The following is a 19,361-nucleotide window of genomic DNA, read 5'->3' as shown; positions in this document are numbered from 1 at the left end:
TTAGTCTTCTGATTTCAAATTTTTACATTGTACATATATCATTTGGATAAGACGTATTTCAAAACTTCCATAAGCAGTTTCCAGCTCTGAGTTCATAAACACCATCCAGGAGGTTCTTAATTCTATTTCTTGTGCTCGGAAAGTTTTAAAAGGAGAAACTAAAAATTATCTATGAAATATGTAGAGAGAATTCTACCCCACATTTCTTAGTTTGTGTGAAATTATAGCATAGTAAACGGCCTATATGAATTTTTAAACACAGAGATTTACACTAAGCTCTATAATGCCTATCTTGCATTCTATTATAAAATCAAGTCATATGCGAATGACCTATTTAAAAATGCAAGTTTTTATTTTTATTTTTTAATTTGTTTTAAAAAGATGACCGGTAAAGGAATCTTAACCCTTGGCTTGGTGTTGTCAGCACCACGGTCAGCCAGGGAGCAACCGTCCATCCCTATATAGGATCTTTTTTTTTTTTTTTTTTTTTTTTAAAAGATGACCGGTAAGGGGATCTCAACCCTTGACTTGGTATTGTCAGCACCACGCTCAGCCAGTGAGCAAACCGGCCATCCGTATATGGGATCCGAACCCGTGGCCTTGGTGTTATCAGCACCGCACTCTCCCGAGTGAGCCACAGGCCAGCCCTAAAATGCAAGTTTTTAAAAATTTTTTATTTATATTTATTTTTGTGGGGGAGTGTGTTGTTTCAATATATGCATATACTGCACAATGATTCACTTAACGGTAGATAGCATAGTTTTGCCCCCATTAGTTCACCTCCCCCTCCCCCCACCCTTGCCCCTCCCAGCCTCTAGTAACCATTATTCTACTTTTTTTCTTTATACACACAAAGATTAACATCCTTATTGCAAAAAAAAACCTCTTAAAAATGAGTTAGAAAAATCTAAGTAGAAATTTGGTGAAGGATATGAGCAGATAAGTCACACATCCCAAATACACACACGTGGTAAGTACTTCCTAAGATCTGGTTGTGGGAGGGGGCGGGGCTAAGGCCCATGGCCACCATCTCAGGACCCCTCCCCAACTGCATCAGCTGGCTCTGTTGCTTGCCTGGATGTGGGGCTGGGGTGGTGGCGGGGCTAAGGCCCATGGCCCCTTCTCAGGGACCCTGACCCTGCATCAGCTGGCTCCATCCCTTGCCTGGATGTGGCCAGAAATTTCTCTAGAGGGTAGCTGGCAACATTGTTGCTATAGTTGAACCTCAGGTTTGGTGTTGATATTCCAGGTTTGCTCCAAACCAGTATAGAAGATAATACCAAAAGTCATCCCCAATAAATTTTTTGACTCATGAAGTGAGAGGAAAGTTGCCTCATTTCATGCTTTGAAGTAATTCGTTTCTTAATTTACTTTTTATTCTTTATTGGCTTGCAACTTCATCATATCAAGACCTCACCATTTATCACAAATTCAGAGAAAAAAAAAAAAAGGGAAATTTGATTTCCAAATGTGAATAACCAAGTCCTATTTTGCACTATGCATTGTTTCTAAATTTAAAATAATTGTGTTGTTCAACCCTAAGAGCAGAATCCAGAAAGGCAAAAAGAAAATGCATGTAAAGAACTGCAGTTCTTTTAAAACAAGCTTCCCTTGGTTTTCATTGCCAAAATAATACAAAATACTATTTCAAATGAGTGATCCCTTTTATAATTCAATCATAAAAATGTAATTTATCTGAAATAGCTCATTTCTGTACTAATTGCCTCAAAAATAAAAATGTTTGTAGAAAGCCTTCTTTTGCAGTCATGAAACTTTATATGGTACATTTATCATCAGTTTCTTCTGGGCTGTCACCTCTCTTTCCCAGGACTTTCCACAGGAGAGGGCATCTTCAGACAGGAACACAGCACAGTACACCAAAGGGAAAAATTACACTGAAGTATATGTGTATACAAATATTAATGTGAAGAAACTGATTGTGAACTTTTCCTCAAACCTGCTTTTAGAAAAGGCACCATATAACATTTCCAATGTATTAATTTAGCATTTGATGCTAAGTAGGGGATTCTGTACTTTTTCTTTCCAACAGTTTGAACATTTATATACTTGCAATTTACAAAACAAAGGAAACAAAACAGTTGATGAGTCATGGAAAGTTCCATCTCAAAGGAATAAACTTAGTTTTTTTAAAAAAGGGGGTTTGACAAGAAAACAGTTCCCATTTTAAAAAGTGTCTCCATCTCATTTCACAATCCATCAGTGACACCAAAAGGGAGTGTCTGTTCACTTTAATTGCTCAATCGTGTCATTTAGACTGGTTGGAGACGGTTTGTTTTGCAGCCTCAGACTGAGGAACTCTATGAGCTCCATCCACCGCAAAGGATCACAACACACTACTTCATTTTATCTTGGGAGGAAAGCAAGAGTTGGGTTCCGATCTAGCTTTACATTTTGTTTTTCAAGCTCTGCTTCTAGTTTTCTGCATCAGAAACCTACTTTGGTGCTACAAGATTTTGAAGTATTTGGAAGACAGCAGCATTAATAAAAAGACAAGGAAAAGCAAGACTACACACATAAAATAAGACATGTTTATTATGCTAAAGAACAGATTATTCATTTTCCCAAAGCACTAAAATAGCACATGGCATAGTAATTTAGCACACAATATTAACTGATATATACAATCAATAATCCCCCAAAATGGCTATTTTAAGTCTCACTTTGGGAGTCCTTAAAAACTTACTCTTAAATGACCTTTATCTTTATTAAAGTTATCAACAAACAATAAAAAGGAGTTACCTCAGAAAAATCTTGGTGTAAAAGAAACAATCCCTAGACCTGGGAGATTTTATAAGGGAAATACTTGAATTGCTTCTTTGTAACTGAGCTACCTCAAATAGTCTCAAGTTCATTTTTATTTAAGGTAACACTACTAGTGTTCCTAGTTTGAGAAAGGATTATTCTAAAGGTAAGTTTAATATTGCAACTTTCACCATAGGGCCTCCATCTAAATCACATCTCAAGTGGAAGGAAAGGGGTGTAAGAAAACAAATTTTGCTGCACACCAAAATTATTCTACAAAATGCAGAAATGGCAACAGTTCTCTGTAAACTCAGCAAGGCTTCATAAAAGTACAGCAGGGTTGACTTTACAAATATTCACTTCCATTAGGTGATCAGAGACAAGCTGAAGAGACAGACAGTATCTGGGACAGTAGCCCTTTAAAATGGGTATTGAACTTCATGTTAAATCGTTACATTCTAATTGGATATTTATACAGGATATATCAGTATTCTCCTAAAAAGGTTTCCCAATTCTGAATGTCTTTCAAGCACAATTTAAAACATGCTCAAAAATTTCCTTCCACATCAACCAGTTTTTTCTGAGTTTAAACTCGACTTAAATTTGTCTGGTCATACAAACCAAAGCAGAGACTTAGCAGCTGCATTGGAAATTGGGACTTGCATCTAGGTTTAATGTGAAAGAAATTATTCTAAGATAATTTTAAAAATTAATCTATTTTTATTATTCTGCTTGTACCTTAACTATGGCATAACAGATTTGCTAATTTAAAAGGTCATAGAACCAGTAACCCCAGTTTTATCTACAGACCATTTGAGGTACTTTTTATACTTGAAAGCATTTTCTTGTATTCTGTTCTTTGCTCTGAAAACATGGGCTTTAACCAGTCAAGGGAAACACATTTGGTCTCATCATTCAGGAGTACTTCTGGATGTGTGTGCAGCATTGCAAACAGGACAGAACGCAGGCAAGACAGTTCCAACTCAGAGCCTCGCCCCTCAAGAAAAGGACTTAGTGGTCCATCCTTTAAAATCCCCATTTCCAACAGTTTTTGGTGATATGGCAGTCCAAACACCCAAGGTTCTCCTTCAGCGCGCTGTCCTCTGTGGCTGTCTGAGGCCTTGGGCCCTCTTCCCAGACAGTCCCTCCATAGAGCTTCCCCGACACTGAAGGGCACCCCAGCAAAATGCTCTTCTGCAGGAGCAGAGAACAGACCCACAGCTTTGCTCAGAGTGGCTGCTGAAGCTGAATTTCTTCTTATTGATTCTTTCAAATATGGGCGCACTTTGCTGCCATTGTGAAGCAAGAGGTCAGCCTCATTCAGATCATCTTTCGTTTCCAATGATAGCACCTCATTGTGTGAATCTCCATTTACATCATTCACAGGCTTATTCATCCAGGAAGGTTTATCAGGTGAACAAGGGCTCCCCTTCTGTGTTCTTTTCTTAAGGCTACAGGATAATGTGTCCAAGTCTTCTCCTCTGTCATCCTTCACTTTTGCCAGGCAGGTGCCAAGAGCCCCTCTCCCTTCCCTCATGCTTTGTGTCTTTGAGTAAGGAGCCTGAGGTCACACCTTTGCCAGTCAGGGGAGGACCTTCAATGGATCTCAATATGAACCTGGAAAAGATAATCAAAGTTTTACAATGAAGGTATAAGGTATTAAGAGCATCTACACACACCAAATATTCCCTAATAATAAGATCACTTGAACAACCTCTGGTACGAATGATTCCTACAAAATGAGAGAAAAAAGAATAATAACCTATCCATCAGTGATCATAACAACAAAAAACCCCACTACTTTATTATTGCAGTATTTCCTAAAAATACTTAAAAATAGGGCCAGCCCGTGGCTCACTCGGGAGAGTGTGGTTTTGATAACACCAAGGCCACAGGTCCGGATCCCATATAGGGATGGCCGGTTACCTCAATGAGTGAGCATGGTGCTGACAACACCAAGTCAAGGGTTAAGATCCCCTTACTAGTCATCTTTTAAAAAATAAATAATTAATTAATTAAAAATAAGAGAAGCATAAATTCCAAGGCTCTGTCCTTTCCACATTGATATGGTTCATTGTATAGGTTCAATAAAAATCTGTTCTTGCTTTAATTTAACCAGGACATAATTGGATGACTTGATTATGCAACCAAGGCCTTAACTGAAGTGTCTTGTTTGAGAATGATTCTCAGTGACTCAGATATTATGAGCCACTTTCAGGGAATGAAGGTTGACCTTACTTATGGATCCGATATCTACAAGGCCCTCCCAGGAAAACCAGCCTGGAGGGGTCCCAGCAGACAAGATCCCAGCCCTCAGGTGGTTCTGAGGAACACCACTTCCTGGCAGGCCAGGAACCTCAGCAAATTGGAGTCTCCATAAGAAAAGGGCATGGTGGTGATAACACCGAGGTCCAAAATTCAATCCTTACGCTGGCCAGAAAAAAAAAAAAAAAAGGATAAGAAAAGAATCCACCTAGACTTATAGGTATTGCAGGTAAAAATATGGTGGAAATGTTTTCCCACCCTCAGATTAACAAATAGTAGAAGCTTTTAAAAGTCCAATTAGAGATTCTTCATGAAATCTTCTGGACAGCTTTTTTGCAACCCTAGCAGCTGTTCAATACTGTATGGCTCTAGATTGCAAAAGCAAACTCAAGGTGGCCTAGATGGTTAATCAACACTCTTGCTGCATGTATAAACCTAAAGAGAACAGCCTTTTAAGTGATCAAGAATAATGTCTTTGGCAGAAGCCAAGGGCTGCCCCAACTGCCCAGAAGCAGGCAAGAAACAGAGCACACCTGTGGTCCTGAGGCAGGAGCTGAGGGCAGCAACTCCCTCCCAGAAGCAGGCAAGAAACAACGCAGGCCAAAAACACCACTTCCATGCAGGTGGCCCACCACAACCATAGCCATAGCCACAGCTGCCACAAAAGCAGCTTAATGCCACAGCAGTAGCCACAGCCACCATGCAGGTGGCCCACCACTCGACTGCACTGACACAAGGAGAGTCACAAAAAAAAGAGCAAAAAAAGAGTATGTCTCTCTCCTCAAAGCCCACTCCAGAGTAATGGAAGAAGCAACTGCTCTACCAGATGACCAGACATCAACATAGAAATACAAAAAACAAAGAAAATATGACACCATCAAATGAATACAGTAATTCCCAAATACCAGACCCTATAGAGAAGGAAACCCTTGAAACGACTGAAAAGGAATGCCAAGCAACAATCTTCAAGAAACTCACTGAGAAACAGGAAGACTCAGACAACACGATGAAATGAGAAAAAAAATCCAGGGTACGAAGGATGAAATTTACAAAAAGATTAATACCTTAAAAAAGAATGTAACAAAACTCATGGAACTGAAAGGTTCACTCAACAAAATAAAAAGCACAACTGACAGCTTAAGCAGCAGGCTAGAATAAGCAGAAGAATTTCTGATCTTAAAGACAGTCTTTTAGAAATAACCCAGTCAGACCAAAAAAAAAGAGGAAAAAAGTATTTTAAAAAATGAAGAAAATCTAAGAGAGCTAGCAGACAACCTTAAGCACACAAACATTTGAATCATAGGTGTTCCAGAAAGGGAGGAAAAAGGAAAAGTCATGGAAAACCTATTCAATGAAATAACAGAAAACTTATCAGGTATAGGGAGAGACATTGACCTTCAGATCCAGGAGGCTCAAAGGTCCCCAAACAGTTCAACCCAAAAAGATCCTCTCCAAGACACATTACAGTCAAACTGGTAAAGCTCAAAGACAAAGAGAGAATCTTAAAAGTTACTGCAAGAGAAAAGTGTCAAATCACCTACAAAGGAACCCCATCAGACTAACAGCAGACTTCTCAACAGAAGAAAGAAGAAAATGGGATAATACATTCAAAATACTAAAAGAAAAAAAACTGCCAGCCAAGAATACTTATACCCAACAAGGTTATCCTTCAGAAATAAGGGAGAAATAGTGTGTTGTCTAGACAAAGAGAAACTGTGGGAGTTCACCATCACATGACCAGCCCTACAGAAATCCTCAAGAAAGTCCTGAATTTGGAATCCGAAAAACAATAATCACTACCATGAATACACAAGAAAGAACAAAATCTATAGGTAGAACAAAAATGCACATGAGAATAAGAAAGTAAATCTTACCACCACAAAAAACCATAATGACAATGTAATAATGCCCCTGCTTTTATTTTAGTAATTTCAGTCTTTTTTTCTTGGTCAATCTAGCTAAAGGTTTGCAAATTTTGTTGATCTTTTTAAAGAAATCAAATTTGGTTTTGTTGGCTTTCTCTATTGTTTTTTAATTCCCTATTTCATATATTTCTGAAGTAATCTTTGTTATTTCCTACTTATGTTTTTGGTTTGGTTTATTCTTTTTCTATTTTCTTAAGGTAGAAGTTTACATTACAGATTTGAGATTTTTTCTTACTTGTAATCTAGGTGTTTACAAGGATAAATTTTCCTCTAAGCACTGCATGAGCCCTGCCTCCTATAAATTTTGAAACGTTGCACTTTGATTTTTATCTCAAAGTACTAATTTCCCTGTGATTTTTCTTTTTACCCATTGTTTACTTAGGAGAGTGTTGCTTAATTTCCACACATTTGTGAATTTTCTAAATTTCCTTCTGTTTTTGTGGTCAGAGAACAAATTTTCTATGATCTTAGTCTTTTTAAATGTATTAAGACTTGTTTTATAGCCAAAAATAAAAAATCAATAACATGGCCGGCCCATGGCTCACTGTGAGTGTGGTGCTGATAATACCAAGGCCACGGATTTGGATCCCTATATAGGGATGGCCAGTTAGCTCACTTGGGAGAGCGTGGTGCTGACAACACCAAGTCAAAGGTTAAGATCCCCTTATCGGGGACAAAAAAACACAATGCTTACAAAGTTCATCAAGTGAAACTTAATTAACTTCTCTCAAATTAACTTTCCAGAGCATATTATTTCTTTTTTTGTTTGTCTTTTAATTTATTTACTTATTATGGGAGTCTGGGGGTTTTCCAGTGGTGACCTGATTGTCACTGGACTGGATGTGAAAGTTGGGGGCTATGGCTGAGGCCCTTGGCACCCCCACCCTACTCGTGGGCCTGTGGGACTTCTGGCAGTGCGTTGGTCATCACTGGGTTAGATGCAGATGTCAGGGGGGCATAGCTGAGGCCCTCAGCCTTCCCACCCTGACTCAAGATCCCAGGGGCTTCTGTGGCAGCTTGGCTGTCATTGGGCTGAACGTGGATGCCAGGGGGACATGGCTGAGGCCTTCATATCCCACCCCAACCCACCCTGGTTAGGGAGCCCAGGGGCTTCTGGTGGCAGCTCAGTCATCGCTGGGGTGTGTGGCTGAGGCCCTGAGGCTACCCTTACCCTAGCTCAGAAGACTGGGAGGCTTCCGGCTCTTTCAGGTTTTATAGGTGTTCTTTGGTGGTGTTAGACCTTTTCTGGTTAATATCAGAACTTTGTCTCTGATCTGCGGGTGTTTTGTGTTTTCTTTCACTTCTGTGTTGGATTATTAGCTACTCACATCACTTAAACTCTGCACCGGAACTAATTTGTTGTCCTGTGCTTACTTTTAAAATGGGGGAACTTGGGGCTGGCCGGTGGCTCAGTTGGGAGAGTGTGGTGCTGGTAACAACAAGGCCACGGGTTTGGATCCCTATATAGGGATGGCTGGTTAGCTCAATTGGCAGAGCATGGTGCTGACAACACCAAGTCAAGGGTAAAGATCCCCTTACCGGTCATCTTTTTAAAAAATTAAAATTAAAATTAAAAAATAAAATTAAATAAAATGGGGAAACTTCCTGTGGGGACCAGCACTTGAGCCCTGTGGTTGAACTAAATTGCTGCTTTGCTGCTGATTCCCTGGGGAAGGTTTTTTGTGCAGCTCAGGTTTTAATTGTTGACCTTTTAAGTACTTCTGGGTCTTGTGAGGATGATATACCTGGGTTGTGTGGAAACTCTAGTCTGGGCCTGAGTCTTTTCAGCAAACTGCACCCCCTGCAGTTCCATATTCCTGACCAGTATCCACTGAGTGGTCCTATGCTGATTGGGGAGCTGATCAACTGTCCATGCTGTGCCCCAACATTTCCCCAGTGGGCCCATCTCCCCCACCTCCCACACTCCAAACACTTCCTACAGGGTAGGCTGTATGCAGGTCCCTTGCGATGACTCACACCCTCTGAGTGGCTACTTTTTTCAGTTGTCTGAGGTCCCTCACTCTTATGTGGGTCCACGGGAACCCTACCAGTGGTCTTGTTGGCCTGCAAGTCACCAAGGCCCTCCTCTCTCCTGCAGCCTGCAAGCAACTTCACACAAAGGGCACAGCTGTGATTTTCACCAGCTCTTGCTCCGTGTGCTCACTAGGGCCAGCTTTGAAATAGAAGTCCCTTCTTTCTCTCATCACAGCTTCTCCCACCATAGGTCTCTCCTCTTCCCCCAAGCTCTAGCAGCCCCAGCTTGGCAGTCGTTGCTTTTAACAGTTGTAAATTGGTGGACTGTGGGAGAGGGTGACGCTGGGGACCATCTATTTCCCCATCTTGATTCTCTCCCCAGAGCATATTATTTCGAAACTTATATTTACTTTACTGATAAAATGTATTAAGAACGAACATTCTCCTAAAATGGAAGTATTCCTAAATATATTTTAATACATATTAAAATAGGGTTTGTTTTTTTTAAAATTCTTAAGAAAAACAGGTCATTTAATATGGGACAGCTCTCAGGAAAATTAGCTTCTAACCACTTTTATTATGTCCTTGTACAGGATTTATTAATGTTCAGAAAGATGAAATATTTCCAGACTTGTGTTAACATATCTTAAATAAGGTGCCATTAATATATTTAATTATAAAGTAATCATGTATTTTATCATGATAGAATAAATTGTTCACCAAAGTTCTTCTTATTCTTTAGTAAATTCAGTAAAAAAAAAACTATGTATTTAATTATCTTACCAAAATACTTAAATAAGTTACCGAATACATTTTGGCTCAGAGCCCTCAACTAACTTATTCTCATTTTAGACTGTTACATACAGTACTTATATTTTGAGAGCCTGAAATAACTCCCAAATAATTCCTACACATATTTAATAGTCATCTGTGAATTACTTTTTTGTAGTTTATTCTCACTAAAGTAGGACTATAGTGTACCAAGTAAAGTCTGCATGAGTGTATATGCAATGAACTCTCCTTGGCCCAGGCCTCCTCACCCTCCACCCCCACATTAAGTCTACAAAATAATAAACAGTATAAATTATGGCAAACAAACTTATCCACCAAAACTGAGACCACCAGAATAAGGGAAGGAGTCTATTTTGAAATTTCAGAAAGCATGATTCAGGAAAAATTAAGTGCAGTGCTGGGAGTAAGTTCTTCAACTTATACCTCCCCGACCCTCCATTAAAGATGACAAAGGCTGAAAATCAAACTGTGCAGGACAGAGGGGGTGACGTGCTCAGGGAAACGAGATTGCCCAGGTATGCCCATAGTCCTCAGTGCAGACAGAAGAAATCATCTTCCACACAAATCCCTGCCTCTGTTAGAGGTAGGTGACCTGCTGAGTGACAATAGGCCTGACCCAATTAGGCAGCTGCTGCCCTCATAGATTTCTGTAGAATTCTGTCCCCTTATCTTCCCTAACCCGAGCTATTAAAGGCCTCTGGGACCTACCAGTCCCGAGTAACACTGCTTTGTAAACTAAAAATATCCTAGCCTCGATGCTTCTGAAGGCAAGCTGGCAAGGCTAGTCCCAAAGGGGACAGGAGAAGACACAGCTAAACGAGCAGAGCTACAGTGGGCCTCGAGCAGGATCCTGCACCTTACAATGGATCCACACATGCTCCAAGATGATCTGGCTTCACCCAGCCTTGAGGTGTGAACACTCGAATATCTTAATATCACTGTGCTTGTAGCCAAAACAATCAGATGGGGGAGGTGGCTGAAACAATCCCCCCAAATTTCTATACAGCTTCGAGAATGAGAAATAGGAATGAGCCCATCATTTCTAAATTAAGCTGAATCATAACCAGAGGGAACACACTAATATCACTTAGTCCTGCAACTAATCACTCGGAACATCTAAAACACATCCGCCCTTACAAAGCCAGATGTGTACCTCTCTCTAGCCACCACCCTCTTTCTTTCTTTGGGTCACCTGGATGCTCAAAGGTGTGCTCACGAGCTGAGGACGGTGTGCAGAGGCTGGCTGTGCTCCTCAGGGTGAATCATACATACTGAAAAGCACCACCATCTTCTCTGACTAGCATCCCATGGGTATCTGATAAACAGCAGCTATTACGATGAATATCATCATCGAGAGTGTTTCAGGGAATGAATGACAGAAAGCTGCTGAGAGGTCCGGTAAAGTGGAGGACATAGAAGTGACCTCTGGACCTGGCAACATGGAAAGGCCTCAACACAGACAAGTACATTTCAGTAGAGGGGCAGAGGCTGTAGCCCAGGCTAGAGTGGACTGAAGAGCGAATGGAGACCATCCAAGGCACTCCCTGCATTGGTGGTGAGGTATACAGTGGAGCTGCCCCAATGGAGGGCAAGTTGACAGTAACTTTGAAAATTACAAATGCTTATCATCTTTGGTTCAGGATTCTACTCTTAGGAATTTTGCCACATTCAATCAGCAAACGTTCATTGAACCCCTACCCTAAGTTAGGCGCTGTTCTAGGTAATGGTACTAGGATAGCATACCAAGCAAATAAAAAGGACTGTCTTCTTAAAGCTTACTTTCTAGTGAAACAATATAAAAGGACAAAAATACCACGTGCACAAGGTTTTTCACTGCAATATTGTTTGGAGAAAGGTCAATTTGGACCCATATCGCCCACAATATACTAGGATAAACTCTAAATGCATCATATTTAAAGGTAAAAAATGAAAAAACAGTATCAGAATAAAATATAGGTGCATTCCTTATATCCTTAGAGTTGGGAAGGCCTTTCTAACAATGACAAAATCCAAAAGCCAGAAAAGATTGTTAAGCTTTTACTACATAAAAATAAACTTCAGGGCCAGCCCGTGGCGCACTCGGGAGAGTGCGGCGCTGGGAGCGCGGCGACGCTCCACCGCGGGTTCGGATCCTATATAGGAATGGCCGGTGCACTCACTGGCTGAGTGCCAGTCACGAAAAAGACAAAATAAATAAATAAATAGATAGATAGATAAATAGATAAATAAATAAATAAATAAATAAATAAATAAATAAATAAACTTCAGTATGGTAAAAACATACCATAGAGAAGTCAAAACATAACAAGCTAGAAAAAATTTTTTCAACTCTTATCTGACAGACTTAAACTCCAAGAAATTAAGAAAAAGACCAACAACCCAACAGAAAAAGGGGCAAAGAATACGAACAGTTCACAGAAAAAAGAAAAGCAAATAGGTCTTTCTGTCACACACTGCCTTGTCCTTCCAGAAAGGGAGGACTTGTTGGCTATAACACCGAAATACAGAAATATATCCACGATGCAACCACCTCCCCCGCTACCGCTCCAAACCACCATCATTTCTCACCCAGATTACTGTAAGTCTCCCTGCTTCTACCCTCAACTCTTAGAGTGTATTAAGAGTGATCCTTTTGAAATGGTTAAAGATAAAGCTATTTACGACCCAGCAATTCCACTCCTAGATATATGTTCAAGAGAAATGAAAACATATTGCAACACGAAACTCATACAAAAATGTTTATAGTAGCATTATTCATAATAGCCAAAAACTGGGAACAACCTAAATGTCCAACTGATGGGTATAAAAGAAAAAGATCAAGGAAATGTCAGCAATTAGAGGAGACTATCAGGAGACATGGCAACTAAATGCAAAGTGGGATTCTGGAACCAAAAATGGACATTAGTGGGAAAAATTGGTGAAATCCAAATAGTACTAAACCAATGTTAACATCTTAGCTTTGATCATTACAACATAGTTATGTAAGATGTTCACATCAGAGGAAGCTGGGTTAAGGGTCTACAGGAACTCTCTACTATTTGTGCAACTTTTCTGTAAGTTCAATTATTTCAAAATAAAAAGTTTTAAAAAAATCATCCTCCCTGGGACTTATTTCAAATTCTCCAGTGTGCGGTGGAGATATGGAGAAAGTAGAGGTTTGGGGAGAGGAGATAAAACAAGATTGGCAAAGAGTTGATCTTTATTGAAAAGGGGTGATGGATAAAAAGGTTCATTATACATCCCATTTTTGTGTATATTTGAATACTCCCATCACAAAGCATTAAAAAAAAAAGATCCTTTAAATAGTAGTAAATCAGATTATGTCACACACCTCAGCTCAAAAATCTTGTTTCCCATTGTACTCAAAGTATAAGCCAAAGTCCTTAAAAAGAAACAGGCAATTGCCCCCCACCCCTGTACTTTTCTGGGCTGCTCCTGTCTGGGCTCCTGATCTCTCCCTGGCCCACTCTCGCTTCGCTCCCGCCCCACTGGTCTCCCTGCTGCTGTTTCTTTAATGCAGTTGTACTCAGAGTGATCAGTAGACCGCCAGTTTGTTAGCGGGACCTACACAACAACAGGAATTGGGACCTACAAATTAAGACTAGGCACTTAGAAACATTTATGGCAACTTACCACGACAACATGCAAGAGCATAATCACTTTTCTAGTAATTACTCTTAAAAATTGCAGTAAGATATACATAAAATTTACCGTTGTAATTTAAAAAGATCTTACCATCTTAACCATCTTTAAACGTACAGCTCATTGGCATTAAGTACACTGACAGTGTTGTGCAACCACCAACACCATCCATCTCCTGAATGTTCATCTTCCCAAACTGAAACTCTGTCCTCATTAAACACTAAATTCCCATATTTTCCCCTCCCACCCCAGCCTCTGAAAACTACCCTTCTATTCTCTGTCTCTGTAAAGACAGAATTTCCTTCCTTTTTAAAGCTTAATAACACTCCATTGTATGTATATACTACATTTTGTTTATCCATTCACCTGTTGATGGACACTAGGATTGCTTCTACCTTTTGGCTATTGGGAAAAATGCTGCTATGAACATTGGAGTACAAGTATTTGAGTCCCTGTTTTCAAACCTTTTAGGTATACTCATATACTAACTTTTAACTATTTGAAGAGCCACCAAACTCTTTTTCACAACAGCTGTACCATTTTACATTCCCACCAGCAATGCACAAGGTTTCCAATTTCCTTACATCCTCACCAACACACCATCCTAGTAGGTGTTAAGTGTTATTTCATTGTGGCTTTGATTTGCATTTCCCTAATGACTAATGATGTTGAGTATCTTTTCGTGGATTTACTGGCCATTTGCATATCTTCCTTGGAGAAATGTCTATTCAAGTCCTTTGCCAATTTTTGAATTGGGTTGTTTTTTGTTGAGTTACAGGAGTTCTTTATATATTCTGGATATCAATCTTTTGTCAAATACATGACTTGCAGATACTTTCTTCCATCTGTGGGTTGTCTTTTTCACTCTCTTAATAGTGTCCTTTGATAGACAAAAGTTTTTAAATTTGATGAAGTCAAATTTATCTATTTTTTATTTTGTTGCCTTTGCTTTTAGTGTCATATTTTACAAAATCATTGCTAAATCCAATATCATGATGAATTTCTCCTGTTTTCTTCTAAGAGTTAAAAACTTGAGTCAAGAATATAGGTGTTTACTGTACCATTCTTTCAAATTTTATATAGGCTTAAAATTTTTCAAACCAAAAAGTTTCTAAGAAACCATAATTAAATTATTCACTTGAAAGAAAACATTCCACAGCATTTCTCTTTCTCATATGTTTAGTAATTATCATCTAAAGTATGCAGCTGTTCAATATCTCAGAAGCCAGGACAAACTCCTAAGTTTAACTGAGTTCTTTTGACTTGGCCTATTAAGTGCTTTTGACTTAAACTACTAAGCTTTCACAAAGCTTGTAAGATTTTATAAAGTTCTCTTAATAGTCTATAATTTCCCCCAATTTTCCTTTAGGAGCCTGATATAAATTAAGCAACAGAGTAAAACTCATTTCAAGCTGCAATCAAGCCTGGGAACAGGGTCTTGGGATCTTTATTACTTTTTTAAATTGATCGGACACAAGTAAGGTCATTTCAATCAGAGTCAAAGCCAAAGTCCTTTCAATGCCTTCAAGACAACGACGATGCTGCCCTTAAACTTGTCAGTCCAAATCTTCTACCACCTTAGTCCTTGCTGACTGCTCCAGCTCCACTAGCCTCCAGCTGTTCCTGGAACATGCTATGTTTGCCCTAGCTGCTCCCTCTGCCCAAAACTCAACACTCTTCCAACCCAGATACCCCTGTGGCTAAAGCCCTCACCTCCTCAAAGGTTTTGCTCGAGTATCACCTTCTCAGCGAGGCCCACTCTGACTGCTCTATTAAGAATGGCAGCCAAGGGCTGGCCAGTTATCTCATTGGTTAGAGTGTAGCCTTATAACACCAAGATCATGGGTTTGAATCCCTGTACTAGTCAGCCCGCCAAAAAAAAGAACGACAGTCAGTTCCCCGCAAAGCCTCTGCATTCTTGAACTCTTTTTACTTGCTTGGGATGAATGAATGAAGAATTCCAAATGATAAGTGAACACTGAAACATGGAGGTATGGATTTAGAAAGTCATTCAGAGGGAGAAGACTAAGAAAGAGCACTTAGGAACACAGAATGAGGAAGGAGGCAGCAGCCTCAGAAAGATTCGCAGGCCTGGTCAGCACAGGTTTGTGCAGTGGACAGGTGCAGGTAAAACAACGACACTGCTTGATTTGACAACTATCATCAACCTTCAAGATATCTTCTTTTCTCTTTTTTTAGACTTTCTCTTTTAGCAGTTATAAGAATCTAGGTGGGTTGGCCAGTTAGCTCACTTGGGAGAGCATGGTGTTAATAACACCAAGGTCAAGGGTTTAGATACCCTTAACTGGCCAGCTGCCAAAAAAAAAAAAAAAAGAATCTAGGTAACCCGGGACTAAGATATTTGATTCTTCCCACAGGCCATATAACTGAAAAGTTGTAGACATGACATGTTAAATTATAGCAGGTTCACAGTACCATCTTTTATCTTGCTTTTCCTATTTAGTATTTGTTATGGATTCTCATTTTTTTACTGCCATGTATTTCAGATTCTGTATAAATAAGCAGGATGCTATTAACTCTTGGAGATTAAGGTTTGCTTGCAAAAAGTATTTTTAAATCATAACCATTCTCAGTGTACAAAGCCCTTTTGCATCTATTTTCTCATTTAATCGTCTTTCATACTAAAGAGGTGGCTCACTGACCACCTCTTCAGGATGGCTCACTGACCTACAAATGAGAGATCTGGGGGTCCTAAGTAAACATGTGGAAAATGGAGTCTTTTATGTCTTATTACTTGTGAAACAGATTCCAGCACTCCTGCAACAAAAAGGATGGATACAGTGTGTTCTAAGAAAGAAAAAAAAAAAAAAATGCAGCAAACCGTGGCTGTCCCACTTACTCAGATTCTATTTCCTGGTGCATTTCCCTTTACTAGAAGGCCAGAATAATTGAACTCTCAAATTAGGTGGTTTTTCACAAATCAACAAAAACTCTAAACCTCCAGGGGAGTTTGAAATAGTAGATGTAAATATTACAGTACATAAGAAAGACACCTAACCACCTACCCCCAGGATGTGAAATGGCTGCTTGTTACACTTGGTCAAGCCTAAGATCAAGCCTAAAATCCTCATGCTATTCTTAGAAGGCCCTTCGCCAAGGTAACTGGTGACTACCTTGTCTGTGCACCCACACCCACCCCCCACTCACTTGCACCTGAACTAAGAGCCCACTTTCAGCTCCCCGGATTCTCAAAAGCTGTGCTATACCTGGACTATCATTTGATATCAAGCCCACCAAGTCACCCTTTATGGGCTTTTGGAACTGGTGCATCTAGCTCTCCTGACTGCCCATATCACTCTTATTACAGATTCAATTTCCCCCTTCCAAAATGTACTTACCCTCAATTGTTACAGTACAGACTCCTTGTTATAATATTTATATTTGAATAACCTTTCCAGAGATTCTCTTACCGCCCTACACACAAATGAATGACCTGGAAACCCAAAGCATCATATTGAAAATGGAGTCCTTTACTCTTTATTGCTTATGAAACAAATGAGCCTTCAGCACTCCTGCAATGAAGAAAGCAGGTGCAAGATCATGTAGATATGGTGATCGCAAAAGTCCTCTCTGAAATGAGAATGTACCAGCATTCAAAGAACAAGGGAAGAGCAGTCAAGGTTAAAAGAACAGCCTGTGCAAATGCCCAGGGGAAGTAAGGGGCTTGGAGCAAGTATAGTGAGCAAGGTGCAAGCCAGGTGAAATGTTAATGAGGTGAGCAGAAGCCAGATCTACAGGGTAAAAACATGTGAACTGCACACTGTGTGCAGTTTTTTGTTTTAGGAATGATACGATCTGATTTTTGTTTTTAAAATGATACGATCTGATTTTTGTTTTTAAAACACTTCTCTAACTGCTAAGTGGATAGTACATGGAGGATACTACAACAGTCCAGGTGAATGGTTACAGCAGCCTGCACTACAGAGGTGGTCATAAATAAAGAAGTGGGTATGTGAGAGAGGTGATTTTTTAAAATGGTACGAAACATGATAATTTTCAACATAACAGCCTTATGTAGTAGGTTTTCTCTTTCAGTCGTCCTTGTGATTTTATAAATGATTGCAAATTATATGTAACTCTAGAAAAGAGGCTCCAAAGTGGGAGGATGGGGGTCAAATTGCCTGCTTTCTGTTTTGCCCACGAAGTTTTTCTAAATAATCTGAGTTAATATGCTATCTAAAAATCAAGATTTCTGATTCCTCTTGGAGGTAACTAGATCTGGCAAACACCGAGCTCACATTTCCACGGGGAGGTAACTGGCTAGAGCACAGGCTTTTTCGTTTACCACAGCTCTCTCACTCAGCACCCTTTACTCATTTATACCACCTGCTGGAAAGATAAGCGTTTTCTACTCCTCTGGTCTGGTACCATTTAAAGATGCCACATGCTGCTGGTCACATAAAAGTATCTCAACTTGGACCTTAAAAGAGAGAGAAAGGTTCATCTTGACTCGCCTTAACGCAATTTTCATCAACAGTTGCCTTTTATTTATTTATTTATTTTGTGACCAGCCGCACCGCGCTCAGCCAGTGAGCGCACCGGCCATCCCTATATAGGATCCGAACCCGCGGCGGGAGCGCAGCTGCGCTCGCAGCGCCGCACTCTCCCGAGTGCGCCATGGGGTCGGCCCAACAGTTGCCCTTTAGTTTCAGGACGCCTACCATGACTTGTGTCAGGCACCAAAAACCTTAATATACACACACACTGATACCACCAAACCAAAGGCAAAAAAGGGAAAACACGCGATGTCTCACCACTGCATAGTACTACTACTGCTCAGACTGGCTCATTTTGCACTGTCAGACTATAAGCTCCATGAGGGTAGGGACCCAGAGGAAAACAAATCCAAGAAGAACTCAGTATTTGGCCATCTTTCTTTGAGAAAGGATTCTCAAATCAACAAATTTCCCTTGCAGTAGAAAAACGCATCTGTAATTCAGGAGATGTAGAAATATCAGTCATTTTTATAGCAAAGTTGGTCTCCAGGGTGCTGGTGTGTGTGTGCGCACTATTATTTCACACCTGGATTGTTCTGTGCCTCTGAAACCTTTTACGCCTCTGCCATCTCATTTTCCCTCATCTTCACCCCCACCTCACTTCTACCTCCAGCCAAGATAAATAAATTACACTGACCAAAAACACCATTAACTTACAATCCATCTTAAGCTTGAAGAATAATATAAAAAGGCTTCGCAAAGTTTGGGAGCTAGAAAATTCGCCCATAAACTCACCACTGGAACCCAACAAGTTGTAATTTTCAGGGCAAAAAGTCCTCTTCAGGACCCTTTCCAGCCTGTGCCATCTCCTCGGACCCCGCCCCCCCACTTCCCGCTGTGGGACCTGCCCCCTGTGCCTCGTTTGCAGGACGGGGATACCACCTCAGTGGCTTTTTCTCATGTGGGGTTGCATGAGAAAATGCACAGTGCTTGGCATACACTCGGCATCCAACTAATGGCAGCTATTGTCGGCATCTGCACCCTCCTGGGCGAGGTGGGACAGGTCGCTCTGGGCCGTCCGGCACTCGGAGAGGGTCGGGGAGCTCAGGGGCCGGGCAGGCGCGTTTCACCCACCTGCAAGCGCACGTTCAGCATCATGGAAGCCACGATGTAGAGGTAGGGGAAGTTGATGCGCAGCCTCCAGGCTAGGTCGAAGAAGATGAGCAGCGTGCGGGTCAGCCCCTTGCAGAAGACCCCATAGGAGCGGGCGGCAGCCGAGCGCGAGAGCCGGACAGCCAGGCCCGACAGAGCCGCCGCCATATAGAGACCGACGCTCTCACTGCCCGCCCGCCCGCCCTCTCCGCCCCGCGTCGCCCCGGGCCTCCGCTCCGGCCTCTGGCCAGCGCTCGGCGCGCTCAGGGAGCGAGGGAGGTGGCGGCGAGGCCGGCGGGCGGGCGGGCCTCGGGGGAGCAGAGTCCTCGCGTCAAGCTCGAGCTAGCGCCTCCACCAGCCGCCGCCTGGTCCCAGCCCGGCCGCGCGGCCT

General features: G+C 41.0%; 2 protein-coding genes across 2 annotated transcripts; both read right to left on the bottom strand.

Moving 5' to 3' along the window:
* Positions 1 to 2,539: 2,539 nt before the first annotated feature.
* FAM220A (family with sequence similarity 220 member A) lies at positions 2,540 to 4,300 on the bottom strand. Its single transcript, XM_063090556.1, has one exon. The coding sequence runs from the start codon at positions 4,298 to 4,300 to the stop codon at positions 3,566 to 3,568; it is 735 nt and encodes a 244-aa protein (XP_062946626.1). The 3' UTR covers positions 2,540 to 3,565.
* Positions 4,291 to 19,347, bottom strand: LOC134373085 (small integral membrane protein 10-like protein 2A). The gene is made up of 2 exons (XM_063090557.1): positions 18,953 to 19,347; positions 4,291 to 4,380 (listed from the first exon to the last, which is right to left on the bottom strand). Exons 1-2 carry the CDS (start codon positions 19,136 to 19,138, stop codon positions 4,360 to 4,362), a joined length of 207 nt encoding a protein of 68 aa, XP_062946627.1. The 5' UTR covers positions 19,139 to 19,347; the 3' UTR covers positions 4,291 to 4,359.
* Between the last annotated feature and the right edge of the window lie 14 nt (positions 19,348 to 19,361).

Source organism: Cynocephalus volans, chromosome 3 (assembly GCF_027409185.1).
Source record: "Cynocephalus volans isolate mCynVol1 chromosome 3, mCynVol1.pri, whole genome shotgun sequence".
In the NCBI taxonomy this organism is placed as follows: domain Eukaryota; kingdom Metazoa; phylum Chordata; class Mammalia; order Dermoptera; family Cynocephalidae; genus Cynocephalus; species Cynocephalus volans.
Note: the sequence above shows the minus strand (reverse complement) of the source record. Positions and strands in the feature narration are given on the sequence as shown.